Raw genomic sequence first — 21,372 nt, 5'->3', positions numbered from 1 at the left:
CTGGCAGAACAAACTCTCTAACCTTCTACCTAACACCCTCTGAGTACCACAAGGCTCTATACTAGGGCCCTTGCTGTTCTCCATCTTCATTAACGACCTTTATACTGTCATCCCAAAAGTCAGCTGTATCCAATATGCTGATGACTCTACTCTGATTTGCTCAGCCACATCTCCAGTAGAGTTATGGTCAGCTACCCAGACCACCTTTAATACAATAGAAAACTGGCTTTCTGAACATAGTCTGATCCTAAATCCCAAAAAAACTAAAATGCTGTTATTTTCACCAACACGTAGGTCTACCGCTTTCACCTTTACCATAAAATCAAATGATGGCACAATAATCTCCCCTGACCCATCTACAAAACTATTAGGTGTCATCATAGACAATAATCTCAAATTTGACCTACATGTTAACCAAACTATCAAAACCATCAATAAAAAACTAGGGTCACTTTACAGAATAAAAGCCTTCCTAACCCCTCCAGCTAAAATTGCCATAGCTCGCTCTCATCTTCTTTCAACCCTTCTGTATGCATCCCCTCTACTCTCGAATTTGAACAAGACTGTCCTTAACAAACTCTCAATTTGCTACAACCACATTGCCAGGTTTGCCACTGGGCTGCCTTTTAGGACACATCATTGCATCAATCTAAATCAGCTTGGTTGGCTTGAACTACCTAGCCTAATCCAGTATAACCAACTGATTATGGCCTATAAAATCCTCTATAATCCGGACAATACTCCTGCACTTAAAAATATTATCACCCCTATAACAATCCTAGACCGCTTGATCCTCTAACAAACTACTAATTCAGACTAGCAAAATTAATAACACAGCCGGTGATTCTCTCTTTGCAAACTCTGTAAGTAGATCCTGGAACTCTCTTCCAGCTGATATTACCTTACTTTCCACCTTAGGTCAATTTAAAACTAGACTCAAACAACATTTTTCACTTAACTGGCTATGTCAATGTATCAAGCCTGGCTAACTCGAATGTGTAAAAATCTGTTAACCAGTTTACTGTGTAATTTAATTTAATCCTGACTTGTGCTCAGGACTAATTGTAACCTGTGGAATTTGTTTAACTTGCTTACTTATGTAATCTCTGTAAATAGTCTGTTTGTAATATGTAATGCTGGTATTATGTAATGCTGTATCTGCTTACCCTTGGAGCTTTTCTCCCCGGGCCTCCACTGAAAATGGACATGCATCCAGTCGAACTATCCCGGTCAACAAATGTAAAATAAAAATAAAAAATAAAAAATTACTTGAATGATATTATTCAGGAAGTATAGTGAGGAAACCAAGACAGAAATGCACCAGATGTCTATTAAAAAAAAAATTACTAGTGCAACCCAAAAGAACAGAACTGGTTAGCAAACCTTTTCCTGTATAAATATTTAAGGTGCATGGGAATTTTTAGCTTATGATGTAACTGGAAAACAAAAGACTGCATTTAAGAACAATGGCCAGTCTGCACCATGGACACACACTCAAACCCAGGGCTTGCTATTATATACAAGGTATTCAAGTACTTTTAAAATAAAAGATTAACTTGTAAAATGTATACAACACCCAACAAAGAAGTAAAGGAAACTCCTCATATTTGGAGTAAACACATTTAGTTTGCTTGCTTTGTGCGAGGGAGTAGGCCTCTTGGAGGCTGATGTAACAAAAAACACAGGCTTCCAGGGGAACCTGCAAGCACAGTCTGAGAGAATCAACACAGCAAAAGCTTGGGGCTGCGAAATTGCAAAATAAACCTTCTCCCCAGCTTCTTTCATTCCTGGAGATAGGTGTGAAGATCCGCATACAAAAAGATTAGCGAATATGGCATATGAGGCATTAAGGGAATCGAGAGAGAGGGTGGGAAGTTGCAAACAAAAAGGGAGTAAAGAAGTATGCAAAACAACACTGGAAATATGTTTACTGACCAGATATGCTACAAATTCACAAAGACTTAGAATATTATGTGTAAGCATCTACACAAATATTTCTAAACCAAAAAATCTGACAAGGATGTTTGCTAGTGCAGAAGCACATTGTTGAAGGTGTGATGAATAAGCAATGGGGAACTAGGAATGCATCTTTTGGTCATGTTTAAAGCTGGCAAGATTTAAGGATGAATTTGATCAGGGGTTATTCTGGGTTATGTAAGCAAAAAATGCAGACAATGTAGAAACTAATGTTACTAGGGTATGAAAACACGATAGCATAACAAAATGGAAATGGCAAGTATGCATCTTGGGATACTAGCTGTTAACGCTACAAGTAGAAAATAAAAATGTGAAATTCACAGAAGGAAACTGTTAAAACTGCCAGTAGAAAACAAAACCTGTGCAATCATCAGAAGGAAGAGATGCTATTGTACTGATAGATGAAACAGAATTATGGGAAAGTGGGCTAAGAGAAACATGTTGCTAGGTCTCCACGTTGGAAATCATATACCGACTTAATACAGAAATAAAGTACTTAAGAGTTGGGTTTGAAAATCTGGGGAATTATCAGAAGGAAGGGAGGTTATGGGACTAAACACAATTATGGAAAAGTAAAACAGCAAAAAGAAAATCTTGAAAGAAATATGTTGCTAAGTGAATACCCTTGAAAATGTATAGGGACTCGACATGTGAGGTACTTGAAGGGCTGGGTTCAAATCATGCAGGAGTGGGGCAGTGGAAAAATACATTTATAAACATCTGTGTTAGGATGGTGTATATAAAGTGGAAAAGACTATTCACCCTATTAAACTTGTTTACTGTGAGGCAGTTTCTTGTTTAACTTTTTGGATCAGTTAGTTTTTGTGACTTTTTTTAATGATGAATTGTCCATCTACATAATATTGACTAATAGGTAATGTGAGATGCTACTGAGGATGAAGGATATTGAAAAACAGAAGCACTTTGGAAAAGGTATCAGAACTATGGACACAGACTGCTGACAAATGACATGAAATAAGGACAGGCCACTGTGAGTAGACCATAAAACTAATATTCTGTACTGTAAATTTTTTAAATAGTTTCTATTTTTAGTTGAAGATTACTGTTACTTGTTGGAAAAATAAAGTTTCTATTACTAAGAAATGTTCAGCCAGTTACTTTCAGAAAAACAGGAACAGGGGCAACTGTGAAATCCGAGTATGGCCACAACAAGCTCTCCATGTAGCCAGGTAAACTTCCTGGTGCCATGTTCCTGAAAATTTTGGAAAACATCCATGGGAAGCAGTCTTTGAAGGGGAACTAGGCTGAGATTATCCACGCTGCTAGCTTGGGATTTCTCAGATATGGGCATAACAGCGATCCACTTCGTTGGGCTGCATGTGTGCAGATATCTGGAGAGATCATGGCCCTTCTCTGCTCAACTTAGTACAACTACCAGAACTGGGGTTGTCCCGACAGCAGTGGTGCTACTAGGATAAATCATGCCTTTAGATGTGGTCTTTGTAGGAGATGGCAGAGTAAGAAAGCATGCAGAAGAACCTAATCCCAGGAAATAGGGAATCTATTCATTGCACAGGTTCAAGGCATGGGTATGTAGAACAGAATGTCTTTTGCTTGACAGTTATCCTTGATACAAACAAGTACTCCTTTTCTGTCAACATGAAGATTTGTTTGTCCAGTTTCCACTTAGGTGTCAGACAGAAATGCAAGACATTTATGATTGGTGTTCTAAAGTGCAATCACAATTGAATGATTGACTTAATGCATGGTGTATTTGTCCTACTATGACGTACACTGATTTCAAGAGTTAGTATACACAAGTAGCAGGCAGGATGGCACATTCCACTCATCTGGGAGTGAGGTTCCTTTGCAAAATCCCATTTTAAGTTTTACAGTGATTTCCACAGTTCTATGTTTTAGTGGGCAATCTTGCAATTCTCTGATTGCACTTTATAATGTCTATCACTACTAGATCACACTTTCATGAAGCATTTTCAGTTATGTAGAATGGAGGACAGACTACAGCCTAGAACTGGAGACTTTATCCCAGGCTAGTTCTAATATTATCACAACCAAGCTGCACAGCTGACAAAATGGTCTCTACTTATAGGTTAATGCAACCAGTGCCAGTGCCATTGCCTATCACTACTTTTAGTGTCCATGGCAATCCCAGTGATGAGTATCGGCAGCATGTAACAGGGCCATAATCTTCAAATTATGTGCTTGTCTTAGTGTTTGCTGTTCCACTTCCCCTGTACTTTCTGAGGGTACTATGTATGCCCTTCATGTAAAATATGGTTAAAGTTTGGTATCTGTCTAGGACCTCCATGGTAGCCCATAGTTGGCTTGTACATCACCTAACAGCCTTCTGCCTGCAGGAATCAAAAATAGCTTCTTCTAGTGTGCTACTCACACAGATTTCTGGGTACCTTTGCATTTTCCTTATATGGAATCTGGTTACGGAGGTCATTAAAACAAACACAGTCAGACACGTAACCTAGTGGGTTCAAGAGTATCCATGCTCCCAGGTCTCTCTTTAGGGTTACCAAAGACAAGTTTAGAAGATGCACTTTTTTCTGAGGCAGGAGAAGTCTACCTGCTTTGGTACTAGTACCACCCCAAAAAATATTCTAGTGGATGCTGTTATAAAGGATCCACTCCAAAAATTATTCTGGTGGATGCGGTTATACAGGATCTTTACAAGTGTAGGAAGATGTCCTGGCTAGTTGAGTACTTTATGGTATACTGAAGGGATCGGTGTACCTCCTCCTTTGGGAAAGCCTCAATTGGACAGTCATCCAAACAAAGGGATATGTGAAATCACCTGAGGCCAAGAGTTTGGTGAACATCCTAGGAGCAATGGACAGATAAAATGGCAAAGAGGTAAACTGGTAACATTCATTTCCAGACACAAAGAGAAAGACTTGTCTGTACTACCTGCGTATGAGAATGTGTTATTAGGCATCCTTCTTATCAACAGCCACCATCAGATCAATGATTAACTGCATGACCTGACGGTGGCAGCAGTTTTAATATTTTTATTTTTAGCAATTCATTTAAAAGAGATTCAGGACTGGCCACCCAGTAGGCTACTTTTTTGGATATTAGAAAATAGCCCAAGATTTAATCTCTCCCTTGTTCCAGTTTATCACAGATCTTAAGCCTTATTATTTCAAATGTGGGGCAATATCACTCAAAATGCAGGAATGTTTTTCAGGTACGAGCAAATATAATAGCAATTACTTCTCTTACTAAGTGGTTTTAAGTAAAACTAAACCAGATTTCACTGAAGTATGACAGTCTCCCGACAAGGATACAAAGTTTAAGTATGGGGCAGGACTGCATAGTTAGCATTGAGTAAATCACTCGTGGAAAGTGATATTTCCCCTTCCCCTGACTTGTGACCCATACCAGCCTCTGCCACCTCTCTCCTACCTTGCTGCCTGCTCACTCCTCTGTGGCCCCTGCATGTCTTCTTTCTCAAAAGCCCTTGTCTGTTTAAACTGTTCTGTCTTCATTGAAAGAGTCTTGGTCAGACACTTCCTTAGAAAATGGGCATGAAAGAGCTGCTTTACAGATTGCAGCTTTCCCATTTTCTTCCACTTTTGTTCAATATCTCCAGGGAAGACAGCCCAAGAAATCAATTCCTTATCAAACAGTATTTTAATTCTCTCTTGACATCTTCTGATACAGGCTGGCTGAATCCTCAAACCAGACATACCTTCACACCATGGTGCCGATGGCTGCAATCCTAGCATAAGCATCTATGGCATCACAGCCACAGTTACAGGTGCACCCTCTTCACCTATGCCATTTACAAAAGGCATCTTTTATAGGTTCATAGGTAAGTACTACGCTATCTGCCCGAAGGCATTTATAAGCCTAGCCGGAATGTGTCGGCTTTTGCTGCCCCCTCAGATTAGTTCCCTGTGCCTCTGTCCAGCAGCCCAAGAAGTGTGTCTTTGAAACTAAACTTTAAATTAAAAGAGAAATCAGACAGTTCCCTAGTCATATTTTGCCTCAGGATTTCCCCAACACTGGATCATATCCGTTTAACTACTTTAGCTCTAACTCCTGTGTGTACAGAGAGTAAATTTTCTTAGCAAATCAGCCCAGCAACCTACTGGCCTGATCATTGAGAAGAGTGCTGGGATCCAGCACCAATTTTGCACCTCTTGCTGCAACTATAAACACCACATTATAGTTTGCCACTACGGTTTTCTATAAACATTTGTATTGCTCTTAGACTCTACAATCTAGCTGTTTTGAAATGAGTGGCAGAGAGACTAGTGTGCAAAGTATGCTTTCAGATGCACCCTGAAAGGCCTGGACCATGCAAGATAGTTCAATGACAATAAGTGAAGTCACAACATTTATTATAAAGGATATCTGAAAACCTTTAAACCCAAGTTATGCAAAATACCACTTTTAACCAGAGAGCTCTTTTTCTTTTAATTCAAAGCTTAGTTTCAAAGACATGCATCTGCAACATTTCTTCTTGGGCCTCCGTTGAAAATGGGCTCTGTCCCAGTTGGTTTTTCCCAGTAAACGAAGGTAAAATAGACAAATAAATAAATATATAATATCAGAGTCCAACTTTCCACAAGTAAACACTGACACAACGTAGTAGAAATCAAAGTGTTCTAAACCAAAATAACGAGTGCAGCAGAAGTAAGATAAAACAGAGTTTAATTCCAAGTGGGTGTGCACAAATGGATGAGCGCTTTCACAAATGTAGTTTCTTCAGATCCTTCTAGCAACCCCATAGATCTGCTCCTTATATAGTAATTCCAATTAAACAATTAGTCAACTAGTACTCATCTATTTGTATAGTATGCAAACATAAACAAGATATAAATAGACAGAATAAATATATATCTCAAATCACACTAATAAAAAAAAAAGACATTTCCAAGTACATATAAAAACATATATATAAAGAATGGGTTAAAAAACTAGTTAGAAACTGTATGTGCAAATAATCCATCAGATGTTTGCTAAAATCAATATTGAGACACATGCAATTAAGCCTCATGAAATAAACTTAACTAGACACCAGAGTTGGTATAAACTGCATAGGTATATATATAATATCTATATAGTAAAATTATTATATATATATGATAAAATCATGAGATAAAATTATTTAATATTCCTATGCTGCCTCAACTTGGGTTTGATTGATGCCCTATCGTTCAAACCATGGCCCCTATCTGCCTTAAGTGTGATAATCCAGTCAGTCTCCCTTGCTTCAGTGTGATTCATGATGTCACCACTTCTTTTATTGACATAAATAATCTCTAGAGCCTTAAACAGGAAGGTATGATTTTCATTGTTGGAGGCTACATGTCTTGCAAGGGCATTATGGGGGGTACCTTTCCTAATATGGTAAATATGTTCCCTCATTCTGTCTCTTAGTGGACGGTTAGTTTTCCCAACATAAAAACTCGGGCAAGCTTGGCAGGTAGCTAAGTACACCACATTTGGTGTCATACAGTTAGCATCTGCCCTAGCAGAGTAAGTAACATGTTCATCTGGGTGTATAAAAACATTGCTACTGTCTATAAATGAACAGAAGTTACAATAAGTGGAGCAAGCATGCACCCACCCTTTGTTTTCAAGCTATTAGAGCCTCTAGACTCAATCCAACTGATGGTGGTTTTTCCCAGGAGTTGGTCAATCTTAAAAATAGACTATTAACCCGGGGTTATAATAATGATGAGGTCACATCATATTTAGAAGAGGTAGAGAATTTACATCTCACAACAGGCCTACCATATTTTGGACCTAGAAACCAACAGCAAGTTAGTCGAAATTGTTCAATACGTGCACCTGTTAAATTTTCCACTTATTTCACCTCTGACTTACATAATGTGAAGGAAATTATTAATAGGCATTGGGATATTCTTCTTGTGGATAATTATTTGAAATATATTGTGGGGGAGACACCCAGTTTTCTCTACAGGAATAAAAATAACCTGAAACTACTATTATGTTATCCCAGATCTGGCAAGACCATGATGAATAATGGTTACACCAAACCATGTAATCATTGTAATTTCTGTTCATTTATAGACAGTAGCAATGTTTTTATACACCCAGATGAACATGTTACTTACTCTACTAGGGCAGATGCTAATTGTATGACACCAAATGTGGTGTACTCAGCTACCTGCCAAGCTTGCCCGAGTTTTTATTTTGGGAAAACTAACCGTCCACTAAGAGACAGAATGAGGGAACATATTTACCATATTAGGAAAGGTTCCCCCCATAATGCCCTTGCAAGACATGTAGCCTCCAACAATGAAAATCATACCTTCCTGTTTAAGGCTCTAGAGATTATTAATGTCAATAAAAGAGGTGGTGACATCATGAATCACACTGAAGCAAGGGAGACTGACTGGATTATCACACTTAAGGCAGATAGGGGCCATGGTTTGAACGATAGGGCATCAATCAAACCCAAGTTGAGGCAGCGTAGGAATATTAAATAATTTTATCTAATGATTTTATCATATATATATAATAATTTTACTATATAGATATTATATATATACCTATGCAGTTTATACCAACTCTGGTGTCTAGTTAAGTTTATTTCACGAGGCTTAATTGCATGTGTCTCAATATTGATTTTAGCAAACATCTGATAGATTATTTGCACATACAGTTTCTAACTAGTTTTTTAACCCATTCTTTATATTTATGTTTTTATACGTGCTTGGAAATGTCTTTTTTTTTATTAGTGTGATTTGAGATATATATTTACTCTGTCTATTTATATCTTGTTTATGTTTGCATATTATACAAATAGATGAGTACTAGTTGACTAATTGTTTAATTGGAATTACTATACAAGGAGCAGATCTATGGGGTTGCTAGAAGGATCTGAAGAATTTGTGAAAGCGCTCATCCGTTTGTGCACACCCACTTGGAATTAAACTCTTATGTTTTATCTTACTTCTGCTGCACTCGTTATTTTGGTTTAGAACAAATAAATAAATATAGTTACAATAAACATAAATTAATTATGAAAAAAGCTAAACACAAACAGTTCTGAACATCAGAAGAAATTAAATCTATAGCAAGAAGGATAAACAGGCTATCTGAACCAAAATCCACTAAACTCATCTCTAATCTGCCCTATTACTGCATATAATTTCATTTCATATTTACTGTATGCACAGAGAAGAATTAAAATACCTGTTCCACCACTTGCTGAAGTTTCTACATAGCTTTCAGGGATCTTTGGAAAAGCATCTAGTTCTCTGACCAAGTTCAGAGTCTTTTTTCTATTTAATCGCCTCATCGTCTGCACAGGCTTCTACTTCCTCCTTCATAGAGTCAACCCTGAAAGAATATTAAAAACAAATGTAAATGAAGAAACGACACAAGTACAGTTCTTAATAAAATCCATTAAGTATGGAAAAATGGTTAGCATAGCAGTGCAGTGGTTAGTACTGCCTCATATTACATGGTTCTTTGGTTCAGTTCTCAGCTGGGACGCCTTCTGTGTGGAATCCGCACATACACACTATCCAAGTGGGTGTTCTCTGGATGCTACAGTTTACTCTTGCATCACAAATACTTAATATAAGAGAAATGGAGTTTCTTCCAATTACCTGCAGTTGTGTGTGCTATTTGAGGAAGTCACTGAGCGTATACATCCTGTGATGCACAAGCACACTGGACAGCATTAGTGCCAGTGCCTTGCTCCCAGTGAGTGCTGGAATAGACTCCTGCTCTTCCACGACCCTGAAGTGGATTAAGCAAGCAAATGGAGAATAAATGAATGAAAATAGGAAGGAATAAAGCTTCGTACTCATCCACTGTTAAGCTGTATAGAAAGAAACACTGCATACAAATGGTCACTGGTCACTGTATTTTAAATAAAATAGCATCTTCATTTAGTTACACAAAAGAAGTTATGATGCACATTCCCAACAAAGAATTGTCTGCATCCAAATACGTCTGGACCAAATGATGACAGAAGTCATGAGACAACAGCCATAAAAGTGAAACTAATCATACATGATCGCCTTAATGGTCAGGGGAATCTCTAGCCACATCAATAACGTCAGTAACTAAATGACACTTCATACCTACCAAGTGATCCATCTAGCACTATAATTCTTGTTTCAAAAAAAAAAAAAAAACTTAAAAACTTGATTAAAAACCTATGTAGTCTTTATACATTTTATGTGTATATGTGTGTAGTCTTGCTTTCTATGTAACTATGTAATCTATGTTTTGTTTTAATTAATTGTGTGTAAAATTTGTATGTGTTTTTTCTCCCCAGGACTCCATTGAATGGACTATCCTGGTTAAACAACTGCAAATAAATAAATAAATAAATAAATAAATAATTCCGATAATGGTAAAGTATGCAAGGATATCTAATAGTATCACCATCCTTCAACCACCTGTCAAAGTACTGATGAAATAGAGTGTCTGGTAATACCACACAAAATTAACGACCTATCCTGACAAGAGCACATATTTATGTCCAGTACTATCACAACATTTTTCCTGATAAGGCTCAACAATTCCAGAATAATTCCCCATTCCCATGTCGAGACTTACATTACCAGAGTTACAGTCGGATATTTAGCAGCTCTACCCACCCCTGGTTACAAAGTTGACCTTGCCCAATCACACACAGTGATTATATTTTTTTGGTTAAAGAGTTTCAACTAGTGATGGCCATACCATGCAGTAAATGTGAAATGATGGCAGGCAAGTTCACAAACAGTACTATAAATATGTGTACTACATTTCATAAACAGGCCAATTTCGCAGCATATGATGTCTTGGGAGCAGATAAGAGGACACTGCACCGATAATCAACATTGGATTCACTCTACAGTAGTCAGCAGTGGAAAACTATGACTAAAACGGTCTAGGTATGGTCAAGCCTCAAGTCTATGAGCTGCCACATTACTGGCCTCTGTAGCATAGAGCATTAAAGAATGGGAGAAAGACTGCAACAATAACAAGTAGATCCTCAATTACAGGAATTTGGAAGACTGGGTATGATGGTCATCAACTACATACTGAGCCACAAGCTGGAGGAGATCAAATAAAAACACTGACAGATGCCAAGAAATGTTTAACGAGTCAGATGAGAAGACTCTGTCAAGAAAGCAACACTACACAAGTATTATACTGCCAGTACTACAAGGTGATGTTAACCGCAAGAATGCCAGCAAGAAAGAATCATTACAAAGCTAGAAAGCCAGTAGGTAATGGGGTTTCATTAAACATCAAGAAATACTATGCACTTGGAATTACTCCATAAAGATTAATGGTGAACCTTTAACTAACGATAATAAGAAACAAGTTATTAAATTCAATAAAAAACACTTCATCATCTTTATATTGGAGACTATATACCTGGAGATTTATTCATAGAAGCTTCTACACTCCACAAGGAATTGACCTTATAACCAAGAGTAATGAAAGCAAATGCTGGATGTGTGGTGATATTCTTGAAGCCAACTGGCTTCATATCTTCATCGAATGTAGAACTCTCACACAATACTGGAGTGATTTTAGACATTTCGCAAAAGCCCTGTGGTCTGATCACTGTTAAATTACTACCTCTTTAATATTATTCAATGTCCCTACCCCAAGTTTAATTCCTAGACATCAGTTACCTGTTCTTTGGTTAATACTAGCTATTGCTCGAATAAGCAAGATCTTATGTTTACCGAACTTATTTCAATAGCAAAATCTGTATGTAAAAAAGAAATGCAAACTATTTATCAGAAATCATCAAATGTAACACACAAAAGACAAACCAAAAACTGGAGAGATTGTTAGATAAATACTGATTACCTTTCTTGGATAAAACAAATGTTTACCATGGATGTTTGCATATAGTGTAAATAGTTACGTTTTGTATTGTTTATTTTTAATACTTTCTGTCCATGTTTATTAACAAAATTTAATAAAAATGTTTTTGGAAAAAAAGAAATACTATGTACAACAGTTGCACAGCACTCTATTATAATGATAATGAACAGCTGCAATACACCAGTCTTGCAACCAATATGATGGAAATGTTAACAGCTACAATGTACCTATCATGCTACCAATCAAAAGGAGATGCAATCTTGTGGCACGGATGGACTAAAATTTGCAAGGGAAGAACACAATACTACTTTGTTGAATAAACCCCTTATTTGGCAGGTCCACTGCTCTTGAAGTACTCAAGTCATTTAAAGGACTTACTTCATACTATGAGTACCTCTGAATACCGACCCAGACCAATGACAGAAAAAAAGTTCAGTCAAAACCCTAAAAGTATCGGCATTCATTTAGTCATAGTTTCTTTACCAAATCCCTAAGTATTACTGCACAGAAACAGTTTTCTTACAGTGGGCACGTAATTAGCAAAAGCAGAATCAGTAGAACACAATGCCTCACTTTTCTTATTCCATTGTAAATTATAAATTACAGTATTAGAAAACTGCACTTTCCTAAATGAAAATTCCAGAAACGGTAATGATCCTAAAGATAAATCACCAAAAGAATAAAAAAGAGAGAGACAAAAACACAAAGAATGACAGCTCAACCTTTATTAATAAAGCTCATCAGACATTAAATATAAAAAGCTGTATAGCAGTTAATAGCAGCTTAACAAAAGCCCCAGTGGCTATACTTACTACCATTTGTGCCAGTCCAGACTTATGCCTCCACCTGCCTTGTTCTACTTGCAACCATTTCAACTATTTAAGAACAGTGGCATTTATATGCATCAAGAGAGATACCTACCCCTTCTCCCACTTACCACCTTGGGCACCTCCACCCATGGCTTACCAAGTGTAATCCCCAAGACCAGCTTCACTGCAAGTTTCACAGTCTCCCTTGTCAAAGTTCTTAATTCCTCTTGAAGACAAAACATTCAATCACCAAACCGTGTCTCCACAACCGATTCTGGTTTGTTAAACGTCTTCACATGTCACTATAGCCATCTGCAAAAATGCATCTCTCAGGTTCCATTAAGACAGTTTTCTTCACTGTCAGAGCTGGCTGCCTCCCACTTTGTGCTACACACATGACCCGTTTCTAATGCATTATGTACTCTTCCTACAAGTCACATCCACTATTACCCCTTTCATCTAGCATGGCTTCCTGCGCTGTCCACTTCCCACATAGCATTGGTTCTTGCATGACCACCACTGGCCCTCTCCATTTTATCATTTATTACCAGACTTTGTGCTCATTCCTCCACATTCAACAAATACATTAATAGAAAAGAAACAAACCACATTAACATTTTTCATTTACATGAATTTTACATTACGTTTTACTTCCTATCATTCATTCCAACATTCCTTAACTTGCCCAATTCTTGCCTTCCCTTAAAAATCACTCCTCCTGAACATTATTCTGCATTTATTGTTCCCGCAAATTCCATTTATTTCTAGGTAATTTGCCCCTTCCCTTTTCTAAAGATAAAACATCTAGTTCTTTCTCTCTCATTTTTTAATCTCTTTTAGAGTAGTCAGTAATTCATTTACAGGTGGTTTAGATTTTTATTTCCATTTTCTAGCAATTGTTTTTTTGCAAACAAAAGTAATGAACTTAGTAAAACCTTATTATGTCTATGCAGTTCAGATCCTGTGGCCAAGATCAAATCAATCATTTCCTTAGTTACAGCTATTTAGTCCAGCAACACTTCTGGCAGAGTACTCCCACAGGGAATTCTTAAAATCTGCCAACACGTTAAACTCTCAAAAAACATGTTCCAAGTCTGCTTGGGATATAAAATACTAATGCAGACAATTCCAAGCAAAGACCCTAAACCTTCTGGACTTTGGAAACTTCGGAGTTGTGCAAACTGTCTCCCCATTGTTCCTTTGTAAATTACCTTTTCAGCTGTCTTCCCAATCATTTGAAGTTATCATGCAATATTTGATATGCCCTACTAATTATCCCCTTTTATCAAAGCCTTCTGTTCTAGACTGCACTAAAAACTCTAGTACAGCGTGCCTTTCACTTAGCTCCTCCCTATGCCCTTCTCTTTGCCTATAATCTGATTATCAATCCCTGGCAGGGAAGGCAGTGTCTAAACTGTAGTCCAAACTTCTCTTTGGCCTCATCCCACCCTATTACATTTCCCTCTTTAGTTATTTACTCCCAAAACCTTTGTTCCTTTGCCAGTTTTCTCACTCTTGCCCATGTTCTACACCCCTACTTGTAGTCATCCCTGCTTGCAAAATCTTCATTTCTCCATTCCAGAGAAGCCTTAGTCTTTCTGAACACAATATTCTGTATGGCTGCTCTTATTCTCCTTAGGGCTCATCCTCCAAAATTCTGCTCTCTCCTTATTTCTTGAAATTCCTTCATTATTTCATCATCCCTTTCCACTTTGATTTATAACCTTCTGCTTGTGCTATGTATACAAGCTTTAACTGCATAGCTCTAAAATAAACCATTCAAATCAGATAATCCTAAACCCAAATAAATTCCATCAAGTCTATAATCATCCACAGCTTATTAGGTTGATAAACATATGCCTGACCTGTACATACATCTAAAAGTATGCATCTTACTGTTCATATCCATAACAAAGAACTTCTAGTTTCTCAGTTTTTATCACCTGTTGTTTAGTCTCTTCCAACACATCTTTAACTCTCATAACAGAATCCTTTTTAGTATATATATATATATATATATATATATATATATATATATATATATATATATATATATATATGTGTGTGTAATTAATTGTGCGGTCCCATAAATATGGATATTGCGGAACCAATTCATGTATGGATACACAGTTTACAGGAACAGCTTTTATTTTCTCTTCATTCATTTTATATCCTGAAAAGACTTGGTGTTCCACAACATAGAAATGTCCTTTTCTAGACTTAACAAATACAAAATAATCATCATCATCTTTCGGCTTTTCCCGTTAGGGGTCACCACAGCGGATCACCTCTTTCCATTTCTTCCTATCCTCTGCATCTTGCTCTGTCACACCAACCGCCTGCATGTCCTCTCTCACCACGTCCATAAAACTTACCTTAGGCCTTCCTCTTTTCCTCTTATCTGGCAGCTCCATCCTTAGCATCTTTTTCCCAATATACCAATCATCCCTCCTCAGCACATGTCCAAACCAACGCAATCTCGTCTCTCTTGCTTTGTCTCCAAACTGCCCAACATGAGCTGACCCTCTAATATACTGATTCCTAATCCTATCCATCCTAGTCACACCGAGGGCAAATCTTAACATCTTTAACTCTGCCACATCCAGCTCTGACTCCTGCCTTTTTGTCAATGCCACTGTCTCCAACCCATATAACATAGCTGGTCTCACTACCCTCTTGTAGACCTTCCCTTTCACTCTTACTGGTACCAGTCTGTCACAAATCACTCCTGACACTCTTCTCCACCCTGCCTATACTCTCTTCTTCACCTCTCTTCCACATTCACCATTACTCTGAACTGTTGATCCCAAGTACTTAAACTCGTCCACCTTTACCAACTCTACTCCCTGCATCCTCACCATTCCTCTACCCTCCCTCTCATTTACACAGATATATTCTGTCTTAGCCCTGCTGACCTTCATTCCTCTGCTCTCTAGAGCATATCTCCACCTCTCCAGAGTCTCCTAATCCTGACTCCTACTCTCACTACAGATCACAACGTCATCTGCAAACATCATAGTCCACGGGGCCTCCTGTCTGATCTGATCTCATCTGTCAACCTGTCCATCACCACTGCAAATAAGAAAGGACTCAGAGCTGATCCTTGATGTAATCCCACCTCCACCTTAAACGGATCTGTCACTCCCACCGCAGTCCTCACCACTGTCACACTATCCTCGTACATATCCTGTACCACTCTTACATACTTCTCTGCCACTCCCGACTTCCTCATACAATACCACAACTCTTCTCTAGGCACCCTGTCATATGCTTTCTCCAAGTCTACAAAGACACAATGCAACTCCTTCTGACCTTCTCTGTATTTCTCCAATAACACTCTGAGCAAACATTGCATCTGTAGTGCTCTTTCCTGGCATGAAACCATACTGCTGATCAGTAATCATCACCTCCCTTCTTAACCTAGTTTCTACTACTCTTTCCCATAACTTCAAGCTGTGACTGATCAAATTTATCCATCTGTAGTTACTGCAGCTCTGCACATCACCCTTATTCTGAAAGATAGGTACCAAAACACTTCCACTCCTCAGGCATCCTCTGACTTTCCAAAATTTCATTAAGCAATCTAGTTAAAAATTCCACTGCCATTTCTCCTAAGCACCTCCATGCTTCCATTGGGATGTCATCTGGGCCAACAGCCTTTCTATTTTTCATCCTCTTCATAGCTGTCCTTACTTCCTCCTTGCTAATCTGTTTCACTTCCTGATTCACTATCCACACATCATCCAACCTTCTCTCTCTCTCTCTCTCTCTCTCATTCTCTTCATTCATCAACCTCTCAAAATACTCTTTCCATCTACTCAACACACTCTCTCCTCTCTTGCGAGTACCTTTCCCTCACTATCCTTTATCACTCTTACTTGCTGCACATCTTTCCCAGCTCTGCCCCTCTGTCTAGCCAATCGGTGCAGGTCCTTTTCTCCCTCTTTAGTGTCCAATCTCTCATACAACTCTCCATACGCCTTATCCTTAGCTTTCGCCACCTCTCTCTTTGCCATACGCCTCATCTCCTTATACTCATGTCTACTTTCTTCATCTCTTTGACAATCCCACTTCTTCTTCGCCAGCCTCTTCCTCTGTATACTCTCCTGTACTTCCTCATTCCAGCACCAGGTCTCCTTGTCCTCCTTCCTCTGTCCAGATGTCACACCAAGCACCTTTCTAGCAGTCTCCCTTACTAGTTCTGTTGTAGTTACCCAGCTATTCGGTAACTCTCCACTGCCTCCCAGTGCCTGTCTTAACTCTTCCCTAAACTCCACAAATACTCTTCTTCTGTCTTTCGGCTTTTCCCGGTTAGGGGTCGCCACAGCGGAACTCCGGTCCGCTAATGATTGGCAGTAGATTTTTACGTGCTGGCTTGTCGGGCCTAACGCACAACCTTCAGCAAAGGAATGCCCTCCATGCATGTCAACACACAGAAGACGCTCTAACTGAGAATCGAACGTGCAACGTCTGTGAGGCGACAACGCTATCGCAGCACCACCACCGCAATAAACTCCACAAATAATAACATCTGCAAATAACGCTAACTTTTCTAGATTACCATACCAGTTATATCCTTGAATGCCTGGGCTTATTTTCTTTGCCAAAGGCTGTAAATTTAAAGCAAATAAAGGGGAATTAAGACACCTGGAACCTTTGTTCAAACACAGTAACCCTCTAATCTTACATTCTGGCCTCTGACCCTCCACAGTATCCTAAATTAACCTTATCATTCAGGGAATGTAAACACTTCAACTGCCCTACTCAAAAAGTCCCAAATGACTATCAAATGCTTTTTTCTACATCAAGACAACTCTACAACTCTTCTTATGCAGCCTGTACTGCTCTTGTCATGATATCTCAAATACCTTACTTTCGCACAGCCCTAGTATATGCACACCAAATCACATGCATGTATCCTCACAAAATCACAGAATTCTCTCACGCATCCACATAATGTATACATACATGCGCGTGTATACAAATACAGAGACATGTATAATGTGTATTTATATGCAGAAATGCATAAACATGTATGTGTGTGTATATATATATATATATATATATATATATATATATATATATATATAGAGACACACACACATATATACACACACACACACACACACACACGCACTATATTATATACACACACACTTATACACACAAAAACATGGAATAGATGCATGCACATGAACTTCCCGACCTCAAGTTTTAGCTCTGACCTCATACGCAGACACTTAATGAAATGCCTATGATCGTTACTGGATTAAGGCATGGGTAACAGGAGCATACTTCCAACTCAGGAGCTGTAGGATAGGTGGCTGAGGAGTCTGTGTATTCACAGAACTGCAAAAGGGATTTTACTCCTGGCAGACAGGCTCAAATTCAGTATTCCTAGACTTTTCTGCTGTACTCTGTCATTAGCAGACAGAGTCACATACCTCCAGTGCCACATATGTTCAACTAGAATTCATATGCTCATGGGTTACTTGCAGCAATTATGTGGAGAGAGAGAGAGAGAGAGAGAGAGAGAGAGAGAGAGAGACTCACACATACAACTCCACTACATGTATTTACACAAGTTAAGAAGAAGGGCACATGCAAAGCATACACTATTTCTGAATTCCACTCTGGAAGGGATATGCTTGAGTACAAGACAAGGAGACAACAGACTAGCTTTGCTAAATAGCTTAGCATTTCAAATGGGACTCTTGTAACATTAATGTTCCTTCCTCACCTGTAGGAAACATCGGTCATGTAGCTGACTCAAGCTCATCATGGCATATTAGCCAGAGAGGGAGATATGTTGCAAATCGGTCAAAACAGATGAATCCCAAAATTAATCTGCAGAGGGGGAAATGAAGGCTGACAAGAACTGTTTAACAGTCACTGGAAACCCCACTTTGTTGCTGGCTTATGTTCCAAGTAAAGACAATGTATATGATGATGGAAAAAAGATAAAGTAGGCTACATCTTTCTCATATATACAGGACATTGCAGTTGTCTTAGCTTCAGTCATGGATATAGTCTTATTAGTCACAATAAGAAATGCTGAGTACCTCAGCTGGTTGAGACTAGTCCTCGTAAGTGTGTTAGATGCTACCAGATTTTGAAATAAGTTACTAGTCTTAAGATTCATAGGTTAGTTCTAGGCTAGTTGCCTTTGCAAGACATTTTGAACATAGACCAATTTCCCTTTCAAAAGGTGAGAATCAAACACCTGAAGGACTTTACTTCCTGTTCAGATATGTTTTCTGTTCAAACGGGTTGGTTATACCAAAAGCTTTGATAAAAAGAAGTACAACTGTATATTATCCTATGTGCATACACAGTATCATCAAATTTACTACAATTGTTGTCTCTATAAACAAAAGGAGTTATTCTAACAGTGGTTTGGTACTGCAATTATGTATGCTTTACTACATAATCACATTACTGAAGAATATAGGATTTTATCAGTTTGCCCATGACCTACTAGTTTCCCTCTACAATTTTTCCTGATCACAGATTGAATATTGTCTCTATGTGTGAAGCAATGCAATTACATTACACTGCAAAGTACCCTATGTAGGTGGTGTAGAGGAATACATCCCGGACCACAGCACAGGTAACCAGAGTTAAAATAGCACCTTGGGCACTTGACTAGACAGGCAAGGAGGACAGTTGTGCCAATCCTCTAGGAGTGAAATGGTACTCGACTGTGCAGAAAAAATAAGGTAGGCATGTAATCCTATGGGGGTGAAATCAGTGTTTCCCACCTAGCTTGCACCTCTGCTCTAATAACAGAATCTCAGCTAACAGCAGAGGCTCAACATGATGTTGAGAGTAGGTACAGATAAGATATACCAGTAACATTCAAAGACAATGACAGAAGCCCTTGATGGCACATGAAGAGGACATTCATGCATCCAAGGACAGAGAGTATAGGTGGTCCTTGCAATGACACACGTGATCAGGTCACCAAAAGGGAATGCTATAAATGAAAATTTCTCATTGCTGGAATGCAGGTGAGAGCATAAATTACTCTCTTGGCTGTCTGGATAATGACCTCCTTCTGACTGAAAGCAGGGATGACATTCAACAAGCATGGGTTAAAAAAAAATGTACAAAAACATTACACTGAAAATTCAGTATATAAAAGAAAATAAATAAGCATCTTGGAAGGTAGCAATCCCCCATCTGCAGCTCTATGCAAGTGATGGGCTTTATCCTTTTACTCACACCACCTTAAAAGAGGAAAAAAAAAGGACAATTCATGAACATGAAGTCTTACTCTACCTCCAAGACATGCTGTATCAGAAAATTTTGAATACATTACCCACAAATACTAAAAATACTGGCATTGGCAAGTATATGCATTTTTTTAATGCAGGGGTGCCAGAATGCTTGCAAATCCACAGTCTACAGAACAACTAGAGTCATGTCACTAAACTGCTATGTTAGGTAAGGGGCAGGGGTTACACTGACCAAAGTTTTTATTTTCTCTTTCTTTTCTAAAAAGTAAAAGTTAAAATATAAAACCACATTCTCAAGCACTACAGTGTGCACAAATTGGAAAAAATGAATATCACATCTGAAAAGGAACTGCAGCCAAGATAGAGCTGCGTTTTCTTCCATTTGTTAGAAAACAAACGGCACAAAACAACAAAAATATTTCACAAAATGCTGTAATCTGTACAGAAATTAAAGAATTACAGCTGAGCAGCATTCTTTCTCAGACTATACATGATATTGAAAGATTTAAGCCAGGTGCGATGTTTGCTTTCAAGCAAAGCCATCTACAACCCCCCCCCCCCGATCATGCAGTTTTACCTTGTCCAAAACAAGACAAAATGTCTTGAATTTCTTGTAAAACTGTAGTCTTTAAAAAGGGCACTCACTTTCTGATTATTCTTTATGATACATATATACGCGTATCTCTCCGTGTCAGGTTAAAAACATTCCACTAAACATAGAACACCTTGCAGCTGTCAAATGTGGCAAGGTACACAATACATGTGGTGTTGCAAGCATAATGCGTTTTGGCTCTCTAAAACACAAATAAAATATGAATTTTAATGTATGGGCTGGCACCTCATTTGCAAATCTTGCAAAACCCACAGGCATAAACATCTTTAGATCTGTCAGTAAAAATCAAGTTAAGTTTTGTTGTTCAAAGGATCGTATCTTCTTGTACATAATCTAGGAGGTGCTCTCATTTTGCTGATTCTCCTGTCAAGATATTTCAGGAGTTAATGACAAACTGCTTATTAGCCGCACTGTCAGTGAATTCTAGTACCAATGGACTATCAAACCATGATCCTGTGCAACTATTCTTGGGGAGAGGATTGCTCCTTTTCAGAATAAGGCATACTCGTCTTTTCTACCCTCCAAAATTCTTTCTAAAACAGATTTTTATTATTCCAAGTTAAAGTTAATATTGTCATCTACAAATGTCAGTCTGGAAAATCCAGACAACCTGTCCCTTAAATACATTGTCCTTAACCAGGTTAGGGTGGCCAAAGGACAGATGTACATATATTTTGCTGAAAGTGGGTTTTCAATAAACCTTTGAATTTACACTATCAGCTCTAATATTCATATTCAAGCAGACATCAAATAAAATTAATACTTGTATTGGACCAGTTGGCCAGAAAAGAAAAATAGTAGAATTATTAACTAAAACTGGAAATTCCCTAGAGTATGCCTTAGGTGCCCTGACACATAAACATCAGTATAATGGATACAGAACCCGATAGAGACAGAATGGGCCACCATGTACAGATTA

The 21,372-nt window shown here is 38.3% G+C and overlaps 1 protein-coding gene across 4 annotated transcripts in view; it reads right to left on the bottom strand.

Moving 5' to 3' along the window:
• The window catches only part of ERGIC2 (ERGIC and golgi 2), a 646,362-nt gene that overhangs the window by 579,477 nt on the left and 45,513 nt on the right, over positions 1-21,372 (bottom strand). For 3 of the 4 annotated variants that reach the window (XM_044088198.1, XM_044088197.1, XM_044088200.1), the window contains exon 2: positions 9,142-9,288. In XM_044088198.1, the coding sequence (XP_043944133.1) occupies positions 9,142-9,247 (106 nt within the window). In that variant the 5' untranslated portion in view covers positions 9,248-9,288. Of the gene's footprint in view, positions 1-9,141; positions 9,289-9,560; positions 9,659-21,372 lie in introns of those variants that run through there. The other variant, XM_044088199.1, reaches the window with a different exon arrangement.

Source organism: Protopterus annectens, chromosome 11.part0, assembly GCF_019279795.1.
Source record: "Protopterus annectens isolate FY-2018-M chromosome 11.part0, PAN1.0, whole genome shotgun sequence".
NCBI lineage: Eukaryota > Metazoa > Chordata > Ceratodontiformes > Protopteridae > Protopterus > Protopterus annectens.
The sequence above is the reverse complement of the archived record's forward strand: the minus strand, read 5'-3'. Positions and strand labels throughout refer to the sequence as shown.